Here is a 17,739-nt window from a genome sequence, read left to right on the forward strand (position 1 = left end):
TCCATAAAGTAATAAGACTGCGGAGGTCTCTTTGTAGAACAGGACCTACTCGCATTAAATCATTCAGTGATAGACCGTTGGAGCCCTTCGCTGAAGCATCGAAGACTACACGGACCTTTGTAGTCTCTTTGTCTTGTCGAATGACAGCATGATGAGGTAAGTATATAGTGTTCTTGTCATCATCATCATCTTCTAACTTCTTCATGTGACCCATATTAATATATTCTTTTATAACTTTAGCGTATTCTTCTTTTAGTGATTTGTCTTTAGCAAATTTTCTTTCTAATTGTTTGAACCTCTTTATTGCAGTATCCTTAGTATTTCCTATTCGTTCAATTGTTTCTTCTAAACTTTGCTTTAAAGGTAGTTGTACTATATATCTTCCTTCGTGATCTCTTTGGGTTGTTTTTGTATATATATCTTCACATTCTTCTTCTTCTTTTGTAAATATCTTCTTCTTGTTGTATAAGAACGTGTCTATTTCCCAAAAAGATTTAAGTAAGTCATTGTCTTCTCTGATGAACATACTTCTTAGTGTTTTCGTATTGTTACGGTCAGCATGTGTAGTCTGGCCAGACAAGATCCAACCCAGACTAGTCTTTTGGGCTACTAAACCGTTGTGTAGGCGTATGATGCCGTCTTCAATAATTTTTGTAAAAACTTCTACACCTAGTAAAAGGTCAATGCTGCCAGGCGTTCCGTAAGTAGGGTCAGCTAAATCGATAGTTTCTATTTCCATCTGCAGTGAAATCTTCTTGGCAGGCAGAATCGATGATATTGTTTTCATCACATAAGCTTCTATTTCGATAGGCGACGACTTAGTGTGTAATGACAATTGAACCTTATACTTCAAATCTTGTTTTTCTTCACCTATACCCGAAACTGTACCATGTACTCTTTTCTTCTTTAGGTTTAGTAAATCGACAACTCTTGACGTGATGAAAGACGCTTCTGATCCCTGGTCTACAAGTGCACGAAAACGGTGAAGTTCACCTGCTTTGCCTTGTATGTAGACTATCGCCGTAGCAAGTAGAACCCTTCTACTAGATTGTGCTTCGCTTGAGTAATGCGCTGTGACTTGTGCTTCTGATGTTGTTGCGCTTGTTGGAGTCGTTGTGTTTGTGTAATCAATCCCTTGCTTCTTGTCTAGGTGTAATAGGGAATGATGTCTTCTTCTACAAATTCTGCAAGACGTTTGTTGTTTACAATGTGAAACGGTGTGATTGGGAACTAAACAATTAAAGCATAACTTATTCTTGAGTGCAAATTGATGTCTGTCTTCAATAGTATGTTTAGAAAATTCGTTGCAGTGATAAATATAATGATTTTGTTGACAAAAGATACACATCGGCTGATTGTTACTTATTAAATGTGAATTCTTAATATTCTTAGCGGCATGGAATGATTTTTGTGTTAACGATCTATCTTTATTTATCGTTTGTTGATTGTTCGATGTTATCATTTCCAAGGTGCGATACTTTAACTCAAGGAATTTATTTAAATCTTTCCAACTAGGCAACTCTTCCGATTCTTGTTGATAAATATATTCTTCCCATGATTTGTGTGTCTCCTGGTCTAATTTTTGTAGTATAATATAAATTAAAATTGGACCCCATGTATCGGTACAAATTTGCATATTTTGTAGACTATTTAAACATTCATTAGTTGTGTCCAAAATGAATTTAATTTGTATGGATGTTTGTGTATTTACCTTACGTATTCCAAAAAATCTTTTAAATATGGAGTTTAAAATAATCCTTTTATTACCGTAACGTTTCTTTAAAGTGTCCCAAGCTTGTTCATAATTATTTTCGGTTACATTAATATGTTTCAATAAAGATGCGGCTTCACCGGTAACACTCAACTTAAGATAATGTAACTTCTGTACCTTTGATAATGACGAATTATTATGCACAAGTGTAGTGAACAAATCTTGATATGATAAAAATTCATCGTATCTTCCTGAGAAAGTAGGTAACTCGATGTGAGGAAGTTTCACCCCCGAAATACACGGTTCGACCATTGAAACACCCATTTCACCTTGTTGCATCACGTTTTTATTCGCACCCAATAAATCTATCATGTCCGCTTTAAAGTTGATATACACATCTTCGTATTTATAGTATTCTTCATTTAAAAAATAAGGAATCACGCCGCGCTGATCTCTCGTCGTACGTTTCGATAATTGCAAATGTGCTTCATTAAATAACTTCCAATAGTCTTCCATACACTCCAAACGTGCTTTAATATAGCCCTCCGTTAATCTGACTTTAGGTGATTTTTTAAAATTAATTTGTGTCTTTTGTAACTTCGATGCTAAATCTTCTAACATGTTAATATAACTTTCTTGTTCGGAAGTAATAGTAGTAGCCATTATGTTTTATTAAATTCTTAAATATTATCTTCTTATAAATGCAACAATTCACTTCAAAATCTTGATTTTCAATAATTAATTATAACTTCTTTTGTCTTGACATCAATTGTAACAAAGCGTCGCAAACTTGTAACTCGTAAACAACTTTTTCTGTATAGGATTGCTCGCCGGCCCGATGCACTATTGTTCTCGTTATCGCAAAACTATCCGGCTCGTTATAGGCCATATGTACGGTCACTAGGGTTCAATTTAGATTGCGATATACTGAATGATGATTTTATATAGAAAAATACGTCTTGCTTGTATGATACTTTAATTACGACTAGAAATGACAATTCAATCGGACAGTGGGAATTGAACCCACGACCTCAGGCTTTAAAGGCAGGATCACTACCAGCCAACCAGTCAGTCCAGAATCCAGATTGATATTATATTAACATCTACAAATTAAGAAACTGTATTTCGAAGTGAAAATTCTTTAGGCGCGTGGAGACTAAAATTTTGAGGTTGCGTCATGGCAATACCGCCACATCATGCAGTAAGGCGACGATTTTGGTATCTTTAAATCTTGCCAAAGAAATTTCACTTCCGACACGTGTTCTCGGCACACAAGCTCTTTTATTTATTAAGAACTTGAATTTGATTGTTTTGAATCATCTTAATATTATAAATGCGAAAGTTACTCTGTCTAGACAGACAGAGTAACTCAGTAGATAAATCGATTTGGATAAAATTTCGCATTGTGATACTTCGGGACTTGAGAAAGGACATAGGTAGATAAGTTTTATCCCGAAAATCCCACAGAATGGAAAAAGCAGTAGGCGTAAGCTAGTAGGTAATAAATATAAAAAAGTGTTGTTTTCTGAGTAGGTATGTAATAAAATGCTACAAACCGATTAGCAGAATTGCCGCCAAAACTTTCCCTTTGTTGCAATAGTTCTGGGTGTTCACCCAGAGTGTCCGTCAAAGCCGCGACCATGATGTCTGATAAGATAATAGGAATAAATATTACATGCATATTTTTAATATGTTACAAATAAAATGGACAATACTCGTCCTATAATTTATAAATGAACAGGAAGCGCATGAAGTAGGAATAAAAAATTAAGCAGAACCACCGCGTTGAAGAACCACTAAGATGTACACAACCTGAAGCGAATACCAGCACATTTGCCGCTTCAATCAAACCAAAACAATTTTCAACGTGAAATCCATACCACTATTCCAACTATCTTTGACGTGACAACGTCTCATAATTCGATAGCGTCGGCTGCACGCACGAAAAAACATGACTCATGCGGCGTTACCTCGCTCTGAAGCGTTCCATGTAATGGCTGGTTCACACTTTGATTAGTGCGAGTGCAGGTGATGAGTAGTACTACGTGTGGACAGCGACTGTTTAGTGCGAGTGTTTAGTAGGCTGTGTAGTAAAGTGAATAGAAGCGTGTTCTATTTTTTTGCGAGTGGACTGCGAGTAGCCACGTCCCGCGCGCCCTCCCTTCCCCCTCACTCGCAGCGTGCCTGCACTCGCACTAATCACCTGCACTCGCAGTCAATTGGACACTACTCGCACTACACACCTGCACTCGCACTAATCACCTGCACTCGCAGTCAATTGGACACTACTCGCACTACACACCTGCACTCGCACTAATCACCTGCACTCGCAGTCAATTGGACACTACTCGCACTACACACCTGCACTCGCACTAATCACCTGCACTCGCAGTCAATTGGACACTACTCGCACTACACACCTGCACTCGCACTAATCACCTGCACTCGCAGTCAATTGGACACTACTCGCACTACACACCTGCACTCGCACTAATCACCTGCACTCGCAGTCAATTGGACACTACTCGCACTACACACCTGCACTCGCACTAATCACCTGCACTCGCAGTCAATTGGACACTACTCGCACTACACACCTGCACTCGCACTAATCACCTGCACTCGCAGTCAATTGGACACTACTCGCACTACACACCTGCACTCGCACTAATCACCTGCACTCGCAGTCAATTGGACACTACTCGCACTACACACCTGCACTCGCACTAATCACCTGCACTCACACTAATCAAAGTGTGAACCAGCCATAAGGCTTGAAGTGCAAGCGAGAGCGCGGAACGTGCGACAAAGAAGCACTATCGGCCTTAATGGCTGGTTCACACTTTGATTAGTGTGAGTGCAGGTGATTAGTGCGAGTGCAGGTGTGTAGTGCGAGTAGTGTCCAATTGACTGCGAGTGCAGGTGATTAGTGCGAGTGCAGGTGTGTAGTGCGAGTAGTGTCCAATTGACTGCGAGTGCAGGTGATTAGTGCGAGTGCAGGTGTGTAGTGCGAGTAGTGTCCAATTGACTGCGAGTGCAGGTGATTAGTGCGAGTGCAGGCACGCTGCGAGTGAGGGGGAAGGGAGGGCGCGCGGGACGTGGCTACTCGCAGTCCACTCGCAAAAAAATAGAACACGCTTCTATTCACTTTACTACACAGCCTACTAAACACTCGCACTAAACAGTCGCTGTCCACACGTAGTACTACTCATCACCTGCACTCGCACTGATCAAAGTGTGAACCAGCCATAAGACGTTGTCACGTTCAACTATCGTCAGTAAACCGACTTTACAGACAACCAATTTTTTTTTTATTTTTATCTACTTTATCGAAAATAACAAGTGCTATTGCTATTTGAACGTATGACTAAAACTGCACGTACCCAGCACTTTCTTCTCGACGTTCCTAGAGAGCTGTCCCCGCTCGGCCTCCAGCTCGAGGAACGTCATGAAGCGCTGCATCGACGTGCGCGCGGACAGCGGGTCGCGGGACAGAGACTGGGAGAACATCATCTGTGACCAATTAATAATTATATCAAAAGTAGTAAGTAATGAGTAAAATGGCCATAATAAATTTAAAAAAAATACGGGTTGCACTCCGGGAGTGCCGGCAGAAGTGAAAACTTGATTATTAACGTTGAGCATGTTTGATATCCATCCGTTACGCTTTTTCGATCAGGCCACGTGTCCTGACGCGAGTTTAAGATTTTATACCCAACGCCGCTAAAGAAGTTTTCACTTAAAAAAAAACGAAAAATATCCAAAAATGTTACATTAAACGCTCCCATACGCTCAATTTAAAGTTTTTTGATATCTGTAATAATTACGGAATTATTGCCTGTGCACACTTAACGATTACACCCTGTATTTGTTCCTTTTTCACGTAAAACCAGTGAAAGAGTGATACTTATAAAGGATAGAAAAAAATTGCGCGCGGGAATTGAACTCGCGTCTTTCTTGCCAATCCAGGCCAAACGCCTGTCGCCTGACCTATTCGTCCACCCGTGATCCCGCCAGAGCAATCGATATTTGCTCTCTGGTTCCGATACCAGTAAGGCTGTATGTATGGATGTTAGTACCTCTTCCACGTGAAAACCACTACAACTACAAGTAAATCTACATATAGAGTAACAAATGAGCTATGTATTTATTTACTTAGTGCACAGGTGAATCAGTAAGTCATAATCTACAATTAAAGGCATTAAAACCTTATGCAAGTGCTTCATAAGTTTTCAGTTTTTTTTTACCATTCTACAAGTAGCGACCAATTCAACAACCCAAATTTTATTAAATCATCGCCGTTACTGTGTTACATTTCATAAAGAACTTATCAATTAATTATTGGCCTAATTGCTGTATAATGTATTATAAATAAAAGGAAATAATAAATTATTTTCCATAAATGATTTAAACACCCTTATTATTCGATAAAAGTAAGACCCGACGTGAACGCACTCGATAACTGTAGTATACCATTACAGAGGTGATGACAACGTAACGTGAACCTAACTCGTATTTCCCATTAAAATCGCAAAGGTCCATGAATAAAATATTCCTTTCCGTTACGCTCCAGGACAGTATAAAAAGTTTTCTCCAGTTTCATAAATTTCAAAGAGAGTTTTTTCTCAAATAATACGGAATCATTCGAGCGTAATATAATGTTACTTCGGAATTAGAACGCAAAGAGCATGAATAAGGATCAAATAGCTTCTATTTCTTGGCTTTGTTAAACACGACACATATTTATCTGCCTTAAATACATTCTTTTATAGTTTTGTGAAAGTAATTTTATTATTCGCTCAAGCTCAACTCTTGCAGGATACGTTCATCGTTTGTAATAGTTACAAGTTGAAATGCATATTTCCCCCTTTTCTATACTATAACGCATTAAATAAGATATTTCATCCATCCAATAGAAGTAAAGATGATCCTCATATCAATTCTATTATAGTTACAATGTAACGATGAATTCTTTATAGGACCCTTTAGCTAAAGCAGGATAACGCTTTTATACGACGCAATTATCTTTGAAACGTATCATTACATTCGCATATGTACGTTATGATCGAAATTAAAAGCTATATTTTGGTGCCATAACTGTTAATTCAAAGGAATTAGTATTTAAAAATCTGATCATGGAGTATCTAAGCCAACAAAAAAATCAAACGATTTACAAATGCAAATGGATTGCTAAATAAATCGTAATGTTCAATAAAGGTCCTTTTTTAGTAGGATCCCTTTCTAGATCGCATCGAAAATATTAAGTATACATAAGGATATAATATAGATAAATACGTATACATAAACCCACTACCTTCTTTAACACAGGCGGCTAAACATACCTTAGCCAGTTGATAAATGATTTCCTCCAACGAGTATTCAGTATAGAGAGTATCAGCGGCTCTCAGTTTCTCCATCATTTCCTCGTATTCTTCTTCGCTGACGATTGAACCATCGCGGTCGTAATCAGACGTGCCTGTGTCGAAATTAAATATTTAAATACTTTCTAAAGAAAGTTAGTTATACATTTACAAATATTAAAATACAAAAATATGTAATGAAATCAGATAAATGTCATTTATTTAGCGTCTAAATATAGTGTTATTTATAATAACATAAAGAAAATTTTTGCAATATCATTTGATATTGCAAAAATTTTCCGCCTAACATGCATAAGTTTCAGTAAACCTTTCTTTTAAACGAGATAGAGTTTGAATTTGAAGAGCCAGCAATCCTCTGTATAAACAAAATATTTTTTTAAATGTGCAGGCAAAGCAAAACTTTTTTTTAACTTGACTTAGAGCAAAACAAAACTTGACTTGAATACAAGAATAAATCTCCTTTAATCTTCATTAATAATATTAAAATATATAAAGGATATAAAACAGTGTCCAAACACGTGCAAATACTAACTAATAACGTTAGTCTGCATCATAGGGTCGTAAGCGCGCTTCGCAATCTCCGGGCGCAGATCAGTGGACACGGGCAGGGCTGGCACTACGCCGAGATTGTTGCTCATCTCCCACGTCTTGCCGGAGATCGAGCGCACTATGTCAGGGCTGCCGCCGAACGGAAATGACTGCATCGGCCGGTATTGAAGCTCCTGGAATGTCGGTTAATTAACTTTTTTTTTGCGGTGTATTTTAATGTAAAACAGGAAATCAATATCAGTACAGATCTTAAGATACGCCTAGAAACAAAAAAATGTGTGCGTGTACACACGTAAGAAGTGAAACTTCTTTATGACTTTATTTTTCAAAAAATAATTTACTATATGCAACTTTACAAAAATACGTCGAATCACGCGTGGTGGGGATAAGAAAAAGATGGCGCGTAACGGAAAAATGTCACGCGTAACAAAAAAATGTTACACCAAATTTTTTTCCAACCCTGATAATGAAGTTTCACTTCAATTAAGCTAATGTTTTGAAAAAATCACAGACAATTGCAAAGAATATATTATTATGTATTTCATGTATTATTCAAAGATTTATTCAATTCCATTAATTTTAAACACAAAAACGAATGCAATAATGTACCAATAAATCCACTATAAAAACCAATCACATTGCAAATAAAATAGTTCTTTAAATACAATCCCCAATGTTCTTTAAATAAAACCACGTTTATTATGCCTTAAGTATATAAAAACAAAATGTTCTATTTAAAAGCATTTTTAACCAAGCCTTAGCACACAAAATAAATATTTTAGTTAGTTAGTGGGATATTAATGCAGAGACACGTAAGTGTTGGCGTGGGCGAAGTAATCGCATTGCCTTCGTTGAACGAAATACCAATTACTCGCATTAAATCACAGTGTTGTTTTATTCAGACGATCTTATAAATAGACACTATAATCTAAGTGGAAAATTGATAAACATAGAATTTATATATTCGTAACCGTGTTTAACAAGAGTGAGCTAGGAGGTTGTTTCAATTATGATATTAATAGAGAAAAAAAGAATTAATGTTTGAAAAAATGGTATCTTAATACTTTTGAGCGATTTTAGAACTCACAAACTTCACTCGCCTGGAAGAGATCACTCTTAAGTGATAAGGCCGCCTTCTGTGCTGGACTAGTTATAAGTTTTAATTTTAAGGATTTATTTGTATGCCAGCACAATAAAGTGTAAATAAATAAATAAATAATAATATTCCCAATAGCGACCTAATGTTCTGAGTGTAATACGAAATGTGAGTTGAATTAAAACTAATAATAATTCGAAGTAAGCCTTTAAATAAATGTCTGAACCACTAATACGGTTCCAACCTACCTACCGCAGTGTTTACAACACACTTTTTTTCAGTTTTAAGAGATATTAATATTGCCACATCAGTCAGAGTTACATTAAATAACTTTACACAGATGGGTAGAAAGATAACCCAGATTGTAGCATTACGAAACACCCAGAACTTTCTAATCTTTACTCTACCCATTTTAATTACATCTGCAAAACTTTAAAATGTTAGACACAAACATAAATGGGTCGCAACATTAATTACATTGGTGTTTGTTTAACAACGCTGAGAAGCGAGCTTCTTGAACATTTAGTTACATAATATAAATAACTTTGCAAGTTTATTCGTGTTGGGTGGGAGTGATAAATAATGAAAATAGAGAGAGGAGTTCTAAAATCACTGAAAAGTATTAAGATACCATTTTTTCAAACATTAAATAAAATAAGCACTGATAATTACATTTACATATTACAGAATAACCGGCCATCCTGTTTCCTCCTGATATAAGTAGTATATTTTGTGTAAGATTAATAATTAAATCTTGCGTAGTTACTTTTCCATCAATAAGTAACTCCAGGTTTTTTAAACAAAGCTAAGTAGAGAGTATAATGAAATCATAATATCATGCTAAGTTAAAATATTAATTTAATATTCGACTACGTGTAGCCTGTGTACGTGTAGCCTCCGAAAATGTATTCACTACCTACCTACGCCTGTAATAGATATTACCCAATATTCTGTACAAAACTGTGTTTATCAAACCAATATAAGGCTGTCAATTTAAAACGATTTTCTCAAACTGAAAATGTTATCTCGGCAAAGCCAGGAAATATTTCCCGGCGATAAAATTTTATTAGCTTAATGTCAACGCTAATAGCATAGCACGCTTTAAAAATAATAGATGTTCAAGGTTTATAGTATGATGTATAGTTGACATATTATTTAGGGTCAATGGATGGGTCACTCCTCCATTTATATACCTTGACCACATGTATGGGAACTAATGAATGAAAATGCTTTACTTTGCTTTTTTTGCTTTATACCACGAATAAATGACTAATCATAGGATGAACTAAATTAAATACAGTATTGTACAAACCGAGCTATCTCTATAAAATAAATAAAAAATGTATTTTATGAACTATCATCATAATTCCAGCATTCCCTTTAATGCTCTTAACTATTCTGAAATGCAAACGAGTTTTGTCGTCAGTAATTGTATACCGACCGTATAGGTAAATAAAACGTGCTTGTTACGGTCTATTTGTATACAACTAAGCTCACAACTTTTAACAGACGTGATATCATACAATTGACACATAAACGGCAGTTTAAATCGATGTCTTCACGCTATATCGAATCCTATTACGCTAGCAATAAAGTTTATTGTGCGTCGTGATTCAGTTTTATGATCAATCTCTGCTTTATAGTTTGTAGAGAGCAACCACATATCCCATTGTGTTATACGCCCCGGCCGCTGTACTAATAAGGTTTTGCTGACCTACTTCTCTGTATAACATGTTAAATCTCGGTGTCATCTTGAATAATGCATTTACGGCTCACGTACTTATAAGTTTTCCTTTTTCTCTGCTGTAATGGTTTATAAAACTGTCGAGTTCTTTAATGATATATGTGGCGGAGTTAAATAATCACCTAGCTCTTATATAAACTGTCACTGCAAGATATACTATTGTAAGTACTAAAGAGATGAACAAAATGGTAAAATAAAGCTACTTCGCTACCGTGGACAACGTTGCCGACAGCTGACAACACATTGATGAGGCTGTTTATTATAATTCAGATTTTCAATTAAGATTGTCGTATCTAATTACCGATTCCGGTTCCGGTAATGGCGTCGTAAGCAAGTCAGATAACGAGCTCCGCGAAAATCATTAAAATAACTGTGTAAAAGTCGTTGTTCAGTGTATTGCGAGAATAAACCAGTTGATTCAAGTGTCGAACTTCATCAAGTGCAAATAAATTCAGTGCGGAAAACACGTTTTATAATAAAAAAGTGTATCAAAAATAGCACGAACACGAACTTAACCTAAAAAGTCGATTGTCATTTGAAATTTATCAAACTAACTTTTCATCGTAATTAAAGTACCAAACTACCAACCCAAGAAGTTAAAAACAAAAACGGCAAACAACGTAACAACTAACACATCATAAACGCTGTCTTCAAAACGTGGGCTCGCATTGTTCAGTTGAAATAAAATTTTATCCGCCGCCATTATGAGTTCACAAATGTCAGGCGAGATGATGTTACTTCTGGAAAAAATGAAGGAAGAGCTCACCAAACAAACAATTCAAATAACAGAAAACGTTCTTAAAATGGTAGATGAAAAAATACAGCCCATAATTGCGGAAAATATAAGACTTTCGCGGGAAGTCGAAACACTGAACAAGAAGATACAAACATTAGATTTAACCGCTAGGAAAAATAACATCATTCTACATGGAATCGCCGAACCTAGCACAGAGAGATACGAAGATTTAAGCGCTCTGGTAACTAAAACAATCACGGACTTGGAGGTGCCTCTCGAAAACAGTGAAATTAACAAAGTGCATCGCCTGGGTAAAATAAAGGAAAATGGAAAAATAAGACCGATCTTGCTAACACTAACGACTATGCAGAAAAAAATCCAGATCCTAAGAAACAAGAAAAAAATGAAAGAAAACACTTATATTACAAATGACTATTCTAAGGAAACCATAGAGAAACGCAAAGCACAAGCCAATATTTTTCGTGAAAATGAAAAAAGGAAAAGAACGCCGGAGACACCAAGCCCCAAGGAAAAAGCCAACAGCACTAGCAAGAAAATCCAGCAGACAGATGCTTTTCAACGCATGCGCGAGCGAGCCTACTCTATGTCCGACAAAAATACCTATCTCAAATACTAACCGGAATCAAACATATATTCAACATCAACAGAAACAAAAAACACCTGCATTCCCCAATCCGGTTGGTCCCCGTGGGGAATTAGACCAAAACCCTCCAATACAAAATCAACAACACCAAAAAGAAGCAAACAACATCAAAAGCACTCTACCCAATCAAAAATACAAAATCGAGATTCCAACAACTAAGCGCACAAGAATATGCATTGCTACTCTCAATGTTTTGACACTAAGATTAGAAGAAAACCTATCAGAACTATCATTAGCACTAAAAAACACAAACTGGGATATTCTCGGGATGAGTGAAGTGAGAAGAATGGGAGAACACATTGTCGCACACCCAGATTACTTGCTATATCATATAGGAGAGACCCCAGGACAATATGGTGTGGGATTTTTAGTAAAGAAACATCTAACAAAGCACATACAAGGTTTTTATGGTGTATCAGAGCGCATAGCATTATTGAACTTAGAACTGCCAGACTACAGGGACCCATGGACAATTATTCAAGTATACTCACCCACAGAACAAGCAGATATTGAAAAAATTAACCAGTTTTATCACAATTTGAACAAAACTTTACAGACACACGCCCACAAAAACATAATTGTGATGGGCGATTTCAATGGACAAATTGGTGAACGCCAGCAAGAAGAGGACAAGATTTTAGGCCCCTACACATACAACTCAAAAAATAGAAGCAGAAACGGAAAAATGCTCTTAGACTTTGCAATGGAAAATAACCTTACCATATTAAATACTGTCTTCAAGAAAAAGAAAAATAGAATGTGGACCTGGCTGTCACCCGATGGCAAATCAAAAAACCAAATCGACTTTATAATGACTAATAAACAAAAATTTTTCCTTGACATAAATGTCATCAACAACCTTAACTTCAACACTAATCACCGTATGGTCAGGGCTGAACTGAATTCATCCCAACCAAAGAATTCCAGACCAAAAACAAGCCCAGGGATTCTAAAAATCAATAAAAACAATATAGGAGAAGTAGCCAACTCGCTCAACTCGAAACTTAAGGAATACAGTACAGAAACAAAAGGCGCTGAAATGCAAGAGAAATATACTTGGCTAGAAAGAGCAATAACCACAAGTACCATAGAATTTAGAAACAAGAAAGATACCCCTGAATGGATGTCCAACAAAACTTTCAACCTCCTTGAACAAAGAGCAGACCTAATAAAAGCAAAAAGCACAGAAAAAAACAGGAAAGAAATTGCCCGAGTTAGTAAAGAAATAAAAGAGAGTATAAGGAAAGACAGGAGACAACGCCAAATGGAAACAATAGAGAGACATATTAGACGCACAGGAGGAATAAAAAAGGCATACAAAGAATTAACTAATAAGAAGGAATGGATTGTAAAAATGGAGGAAACCAGTGGAGCGGGAAAGTTTGATAGAAATGAAATCCTTAAGATTGCTACTGATTATTACACAGAACTATACAAATATAAAACAAATGAAAGAGAAATTGAACTCCCAGATAATGAATCGATACCTTACATCATGTGGGAAGAGACTGAAAAAGCTATTGACACACAGAAACTTGATAAAGCTCCAGGGCCGGATGGCATAACAAATGAAATACTTAAGCTGACCAAAACAATCATGACACCAATTTTAACCGATATTTTCAACAATGTAATTAACACTGAGATGATCCCAAAACAATGGACTGAATCCACCATTATCCTTATATTCAAAAAAGGAAATCATTGCGACATAAGCAACTACCGTCCCATAAGCCTAATGTCTAACATTTATAAGATCTTTGCAAAGGTTATTTTGGGAAGAATAGGAAGGAAACTAGATGAGCAACAACCAATAGAACAGGCAGGTTTCCGCAAAGACTTCTCGGTACTAGACCACATCCATACTGTAAGACAAATCATAGGAAAATATACAGAATATCAGCTTACATACTACATAGCTTTCATAGACTACAGCAAAGCATTCGATTCTCTGATACACTCAAAAATCTGGGAAGCATTAAAGGAACTAGGAATAGAGCACAACTATATTAGAATTATCAGAAACATATACAAAGACAGTTCTGCCTGCATTCAACTAGAAAGGGAAGGAAATAGGTTTCAAATACAAAAAGGTGTGAGACAGGGCGACCCCCTATCACCAACGCTCTTCCTGGCAGTACTGGAAATGATTTTCAGGAATATGAAATGGAAAGACATGGGCATACTGATAAATGGCCGCACGCTGACGCACCTTAGATTCGCGGATGATATTGTATTATTTGCAAAAACACCAGAGGACTTAAGCAAGATGATAAATGACCTAGCGTCTGAAAGTGCGAAGGCAGGATTAAAGCTAAATCCGGACAAAACAAAAATTATGACCAATGGCAAAAAATACCCGGTAACAGTGGAACAAAAACAAATGTCATATGTTGAAGATTACATCTACCTCGGCCAACTAATATCCCCAGAGGACAACGAAAGCAAGGAGGTCGATCGAAGAGTTATAAATGGCTGGAAAAAGTACTGGTCTCTTAAAGAAGTAATGAAAGACAATAACCTACACATTTCAACTAAAACTAAATTATTCAACACATGCATCCTACCTGTGCTGACGTATGGAAGTGAAACGTGGGCCCTACCAAAAAACATAACAAATAAACTCCGCATCTGTCAAAATTCCATGGAAAGAAGCATGACTGGCATCAAAAGAAAAGACAAAATAAAGCAAAGCAGCATCAGATACAAGACTAAGGTCCAGGACATAACACTGAAGATAAGAAGGCAAAAGTGGAAATGGGCGGGGCACATGATCAGGGGTAAAGAAAAATGGAGCAAAATTACTACACAGTGGTACCCAAGAGAAGGAAAGAGAAAGAGAGGGAGACCCCAAAAAAGATGGGATGACGACATTAGACAGGTAGCGGGTACAACCTGGGGTAGAGTGGCCTTAGTGAGACCCGAATGGAAGAGATTGGAGGAGGCCTTTGCCAACTGGCAAACGGACACGCAAAAATGGGTCAAACCGAGCATATATAACTACACACATATGTAAAGTCCGAACAAAGGCTAATAATAATAATAATCTAATTACCAATAGGATGAGGATCTATTGTTTTGAAACTATTTAATCTGATCGGATATAATGTTAATTGAAATATTGACTTGTTTAATAATTCAACATAAGATATATTTTATATATATCCTAAATTGTATATGTAAGGAATATCATTACGAATTTTAGTATATTATATTGTTATGTTAAATATTTTTGTAAAAACTAAAAACCTATCCATCAGCATCCACCTGTCGTTTTATAAATTGTCAAATTTATTCTGTTCGACACCTCGACAAAAGACAGTTTAATTAAAAAATACATTTACTTTTTAGCAGTTATTATGTCTACGAAATATCGTAGCAGCCGTAGCAGATGCTACGTGATCTACGACATCCAATTATACACGTAACCTTTACTCGTAACTTGAGTTTATTTATTCTCATTGCCTTTATCAACAATGTTTTACGAAAAAGTTTTGCTGTTCGTGTTTTTTATGTGAAAAGAGATATATTTCTAAAACATGACTATAATGGCTAGGAATAACTGTAAAATACTGCATACGAGAAAAAATAGCAATCTTTCTCAATTAATAAATATGTTTTGTGCGAGAAAAGAAACAGTATAAAATTGTGGGGCTGTGAAGTCAAATGCTACAAATATAATTTTTTCTGACTTGTAAAGTCGTTTGTTGATTTTTACTATAAAAGCTACTCAAAGAAATTAAAGTAAAGAAATAATTTGATATCGAGTGGTACATAGAAGTTAGAAAAATAAATAATTCTATAACAGTTAAATGATATGTAAATCAAGCAATGTAAAAGAGTCTGGGATAAAATTAATGCCGTAGGTACCAAACTATACATTATGTCTAACATGTATCGTTCTGTGTATAACTTAGGTGTATAAAGGATTTCCACCAACCAGTTTCAGGGAATTTAAATTAGTTTAATCATCACTACCAACAAAAGCCTTAATTTGAAAATTAATTGCAATGGGTAATTAAATAATTTCGTTTGAATAGAGCCTGGCGGTTGAAGCCGCGATAATTTATACACAAACAGAAATGTAGATTTAGTATGGTTGTATCTAGGCGCAGATATTAAATATTAATAAATGCCTGCAAATTACTTATTAATTGGCGATAAATTGTACGAAATTAATCCTCTAAAATAGTTTGTTATTGCATGAAATATTTTAATTAAAATCACAACGATAAGATTGATTTTTAATAGCAAGCAGTCATGAGATAAATTGATCCAATAACTTAATTAATAATATTATACTACAGATTTTAATGTACATTTTTATAGAGTAAAGTTATTGAGAAAACGTTGAATCGGGTGATGCTTTCACAGCCATTAGATTAAAAGTATGCTGTATTTTTTATGACTTATACAGTAAATGAAAAGCAGTATATTTTCGTATTTAATATTCTTTCACAATGCAAGCACAACTAAAAATGATGTTCATTGATTTATGAATGAAAGGAAAGTAAGTAAAAACTGTTGATAACATAAGCCGTATTTAAACCCAAGGTCTCAAAACTTCTCATTTTCATTGTACAAAATAATACAATAAAATAACTTTTAACTCAGAAAATAATATGATAGTAGTTGTTTAAGTATATTTTTAAGTTTACCTATTGTCAAGTGACTTCGAAAAAATGAGAACATTTTCAATTCAACTGTATTTTTAGGTTTCTGTTTTTTTTGCACTTGTGTATGTGTGCGTGTTAAATAAAGGAATTTGTATTGTATTTTGTGTCGCTTAGACCTTAGAACTTTCAAATGAGTGAACCGATTTTGATTATCTTTTTATTTGAAAGCCGGAGCCTCCGAGAGACTTATGAAGGTAGTTTAGAAAATATAAAAAATTGATAACTTTTAAATACTTATGTAAATAATATGATAACCGTTGTTTAAGACGTATACTTATGGTTTGCATCTTTAATGTATAAATAAATACAGATTAATAAGGTAACTATATTAATGGTTTACGTATCGTTACAGTATAAAAGTTTTTTTTTCAGTTTTTTCTAAAACTTACCTTAGCATTCTGTTCCAATAGAGCGTTCCTCAGTTTTTCTTGTTGCGCATTTTGTTCAGCCGCATTGATATTCTGTGCGTAATGTGCGCGGAGGTAATCGATATTGAACTTTATTTCTTGTAGAAATGCGATCGCTTCTTCTTTGTTCATCTGAAATGGATTTGCTCATCAATTTTTACGGCGCAGCGATATTGCCTATAAAGGAAGTTGCTTTGCGATTTAGTTGCCATGCTGCAAATGTTTGATTTTTAGTATGGTGATATAATTTGTAGAACTTCTTTGCTGGCTGCTACTTTAAACAAATATGAGTAATATCATATTTTACTCAGCACTAATTTGCAACTAGATCAATATATGGGGAAATTGATCATAAATTAGGTAAATACGTAAATCGTCAAACGCATAAGCATAATGTATAGGTATAATTTATAAAAATATCTACAAATATGTACCCCATACATAACAAAATAAATTAATATTGTGAGTGAAGTATCATTGTACAAAATATAAAATATCGAATATTTTGAGAAAGAACTGAAGAATCACGCATTATTTATCAATATTGAATATTACACCTGTTTTTATGATAAATTTCACATCTAGAGTCAAAATGGCTGAGCATATGTGAAACCCATTTAATATAATATGTCTATTTTTGCCATTAACAACATCAAAGATATACGCGATAATTGCTCAAAATATCAAAGCATTTTAGAATAAATCAAAACCCTCCTTTAATTAAAGTACCTACGTACAGTTTTTGACACTCAAATTATTTTATTGCAAAGCTATT

The 17,739-nt window shown here is 35.4% G+C and overlaps 1 protein-coding gene across 1 annotated transcript in view; it reads right to left on the reverse strand.

Annotated features, from left to right (window-relative positions):
* Window positions 1–17,739, reverse strand: part of LOC149905198 (uncharacterized) — a 65,850-nt gene that overhangs the window by 5,669 nt on the left and 42,442 nt on the right. The window contains exons 9-13 of the mRNA XM_090106287.1: window positions 16,947–17,096; window positions 7,625–7,814; window positions 7,054–7,187; window positions 5,095–5,224; window positions 3,268–3,358 (exon numbers count right to left, since the gene is read on the reverse strand). Coding sequence (XP_089962413.1) covers window positions 3,268–3,358; window positions 5,095–5,224; window positions 7,054–7,187; window positions 7,625–7,814; window positions 16,947–17,096 — 695 coding nt within the window. The remainder of the gene's footprint in view (window positions 1–3,267; window positions 3,359–5,094; window positions 5,225–7,053; window positions 7,188–7,624; window positions 7,815–16,946; window positions 17,097–17,739) is intronic.

This window comes from Colias eurytheme, chromosome 10, assembly GCF_061535395.1.
Source record: "Colias eurytheme isolate Ceu_HAF_F1 chromosome 10, ilColEury1 Martin Lab GWU primary, whole genome shotgun sequence".
Lineage (NCBI taxonomy): Eukaryota > Metazoa > Arthropoda > Insecta > Lepidoptera > Pieridae > Colias > Colias eurytheme.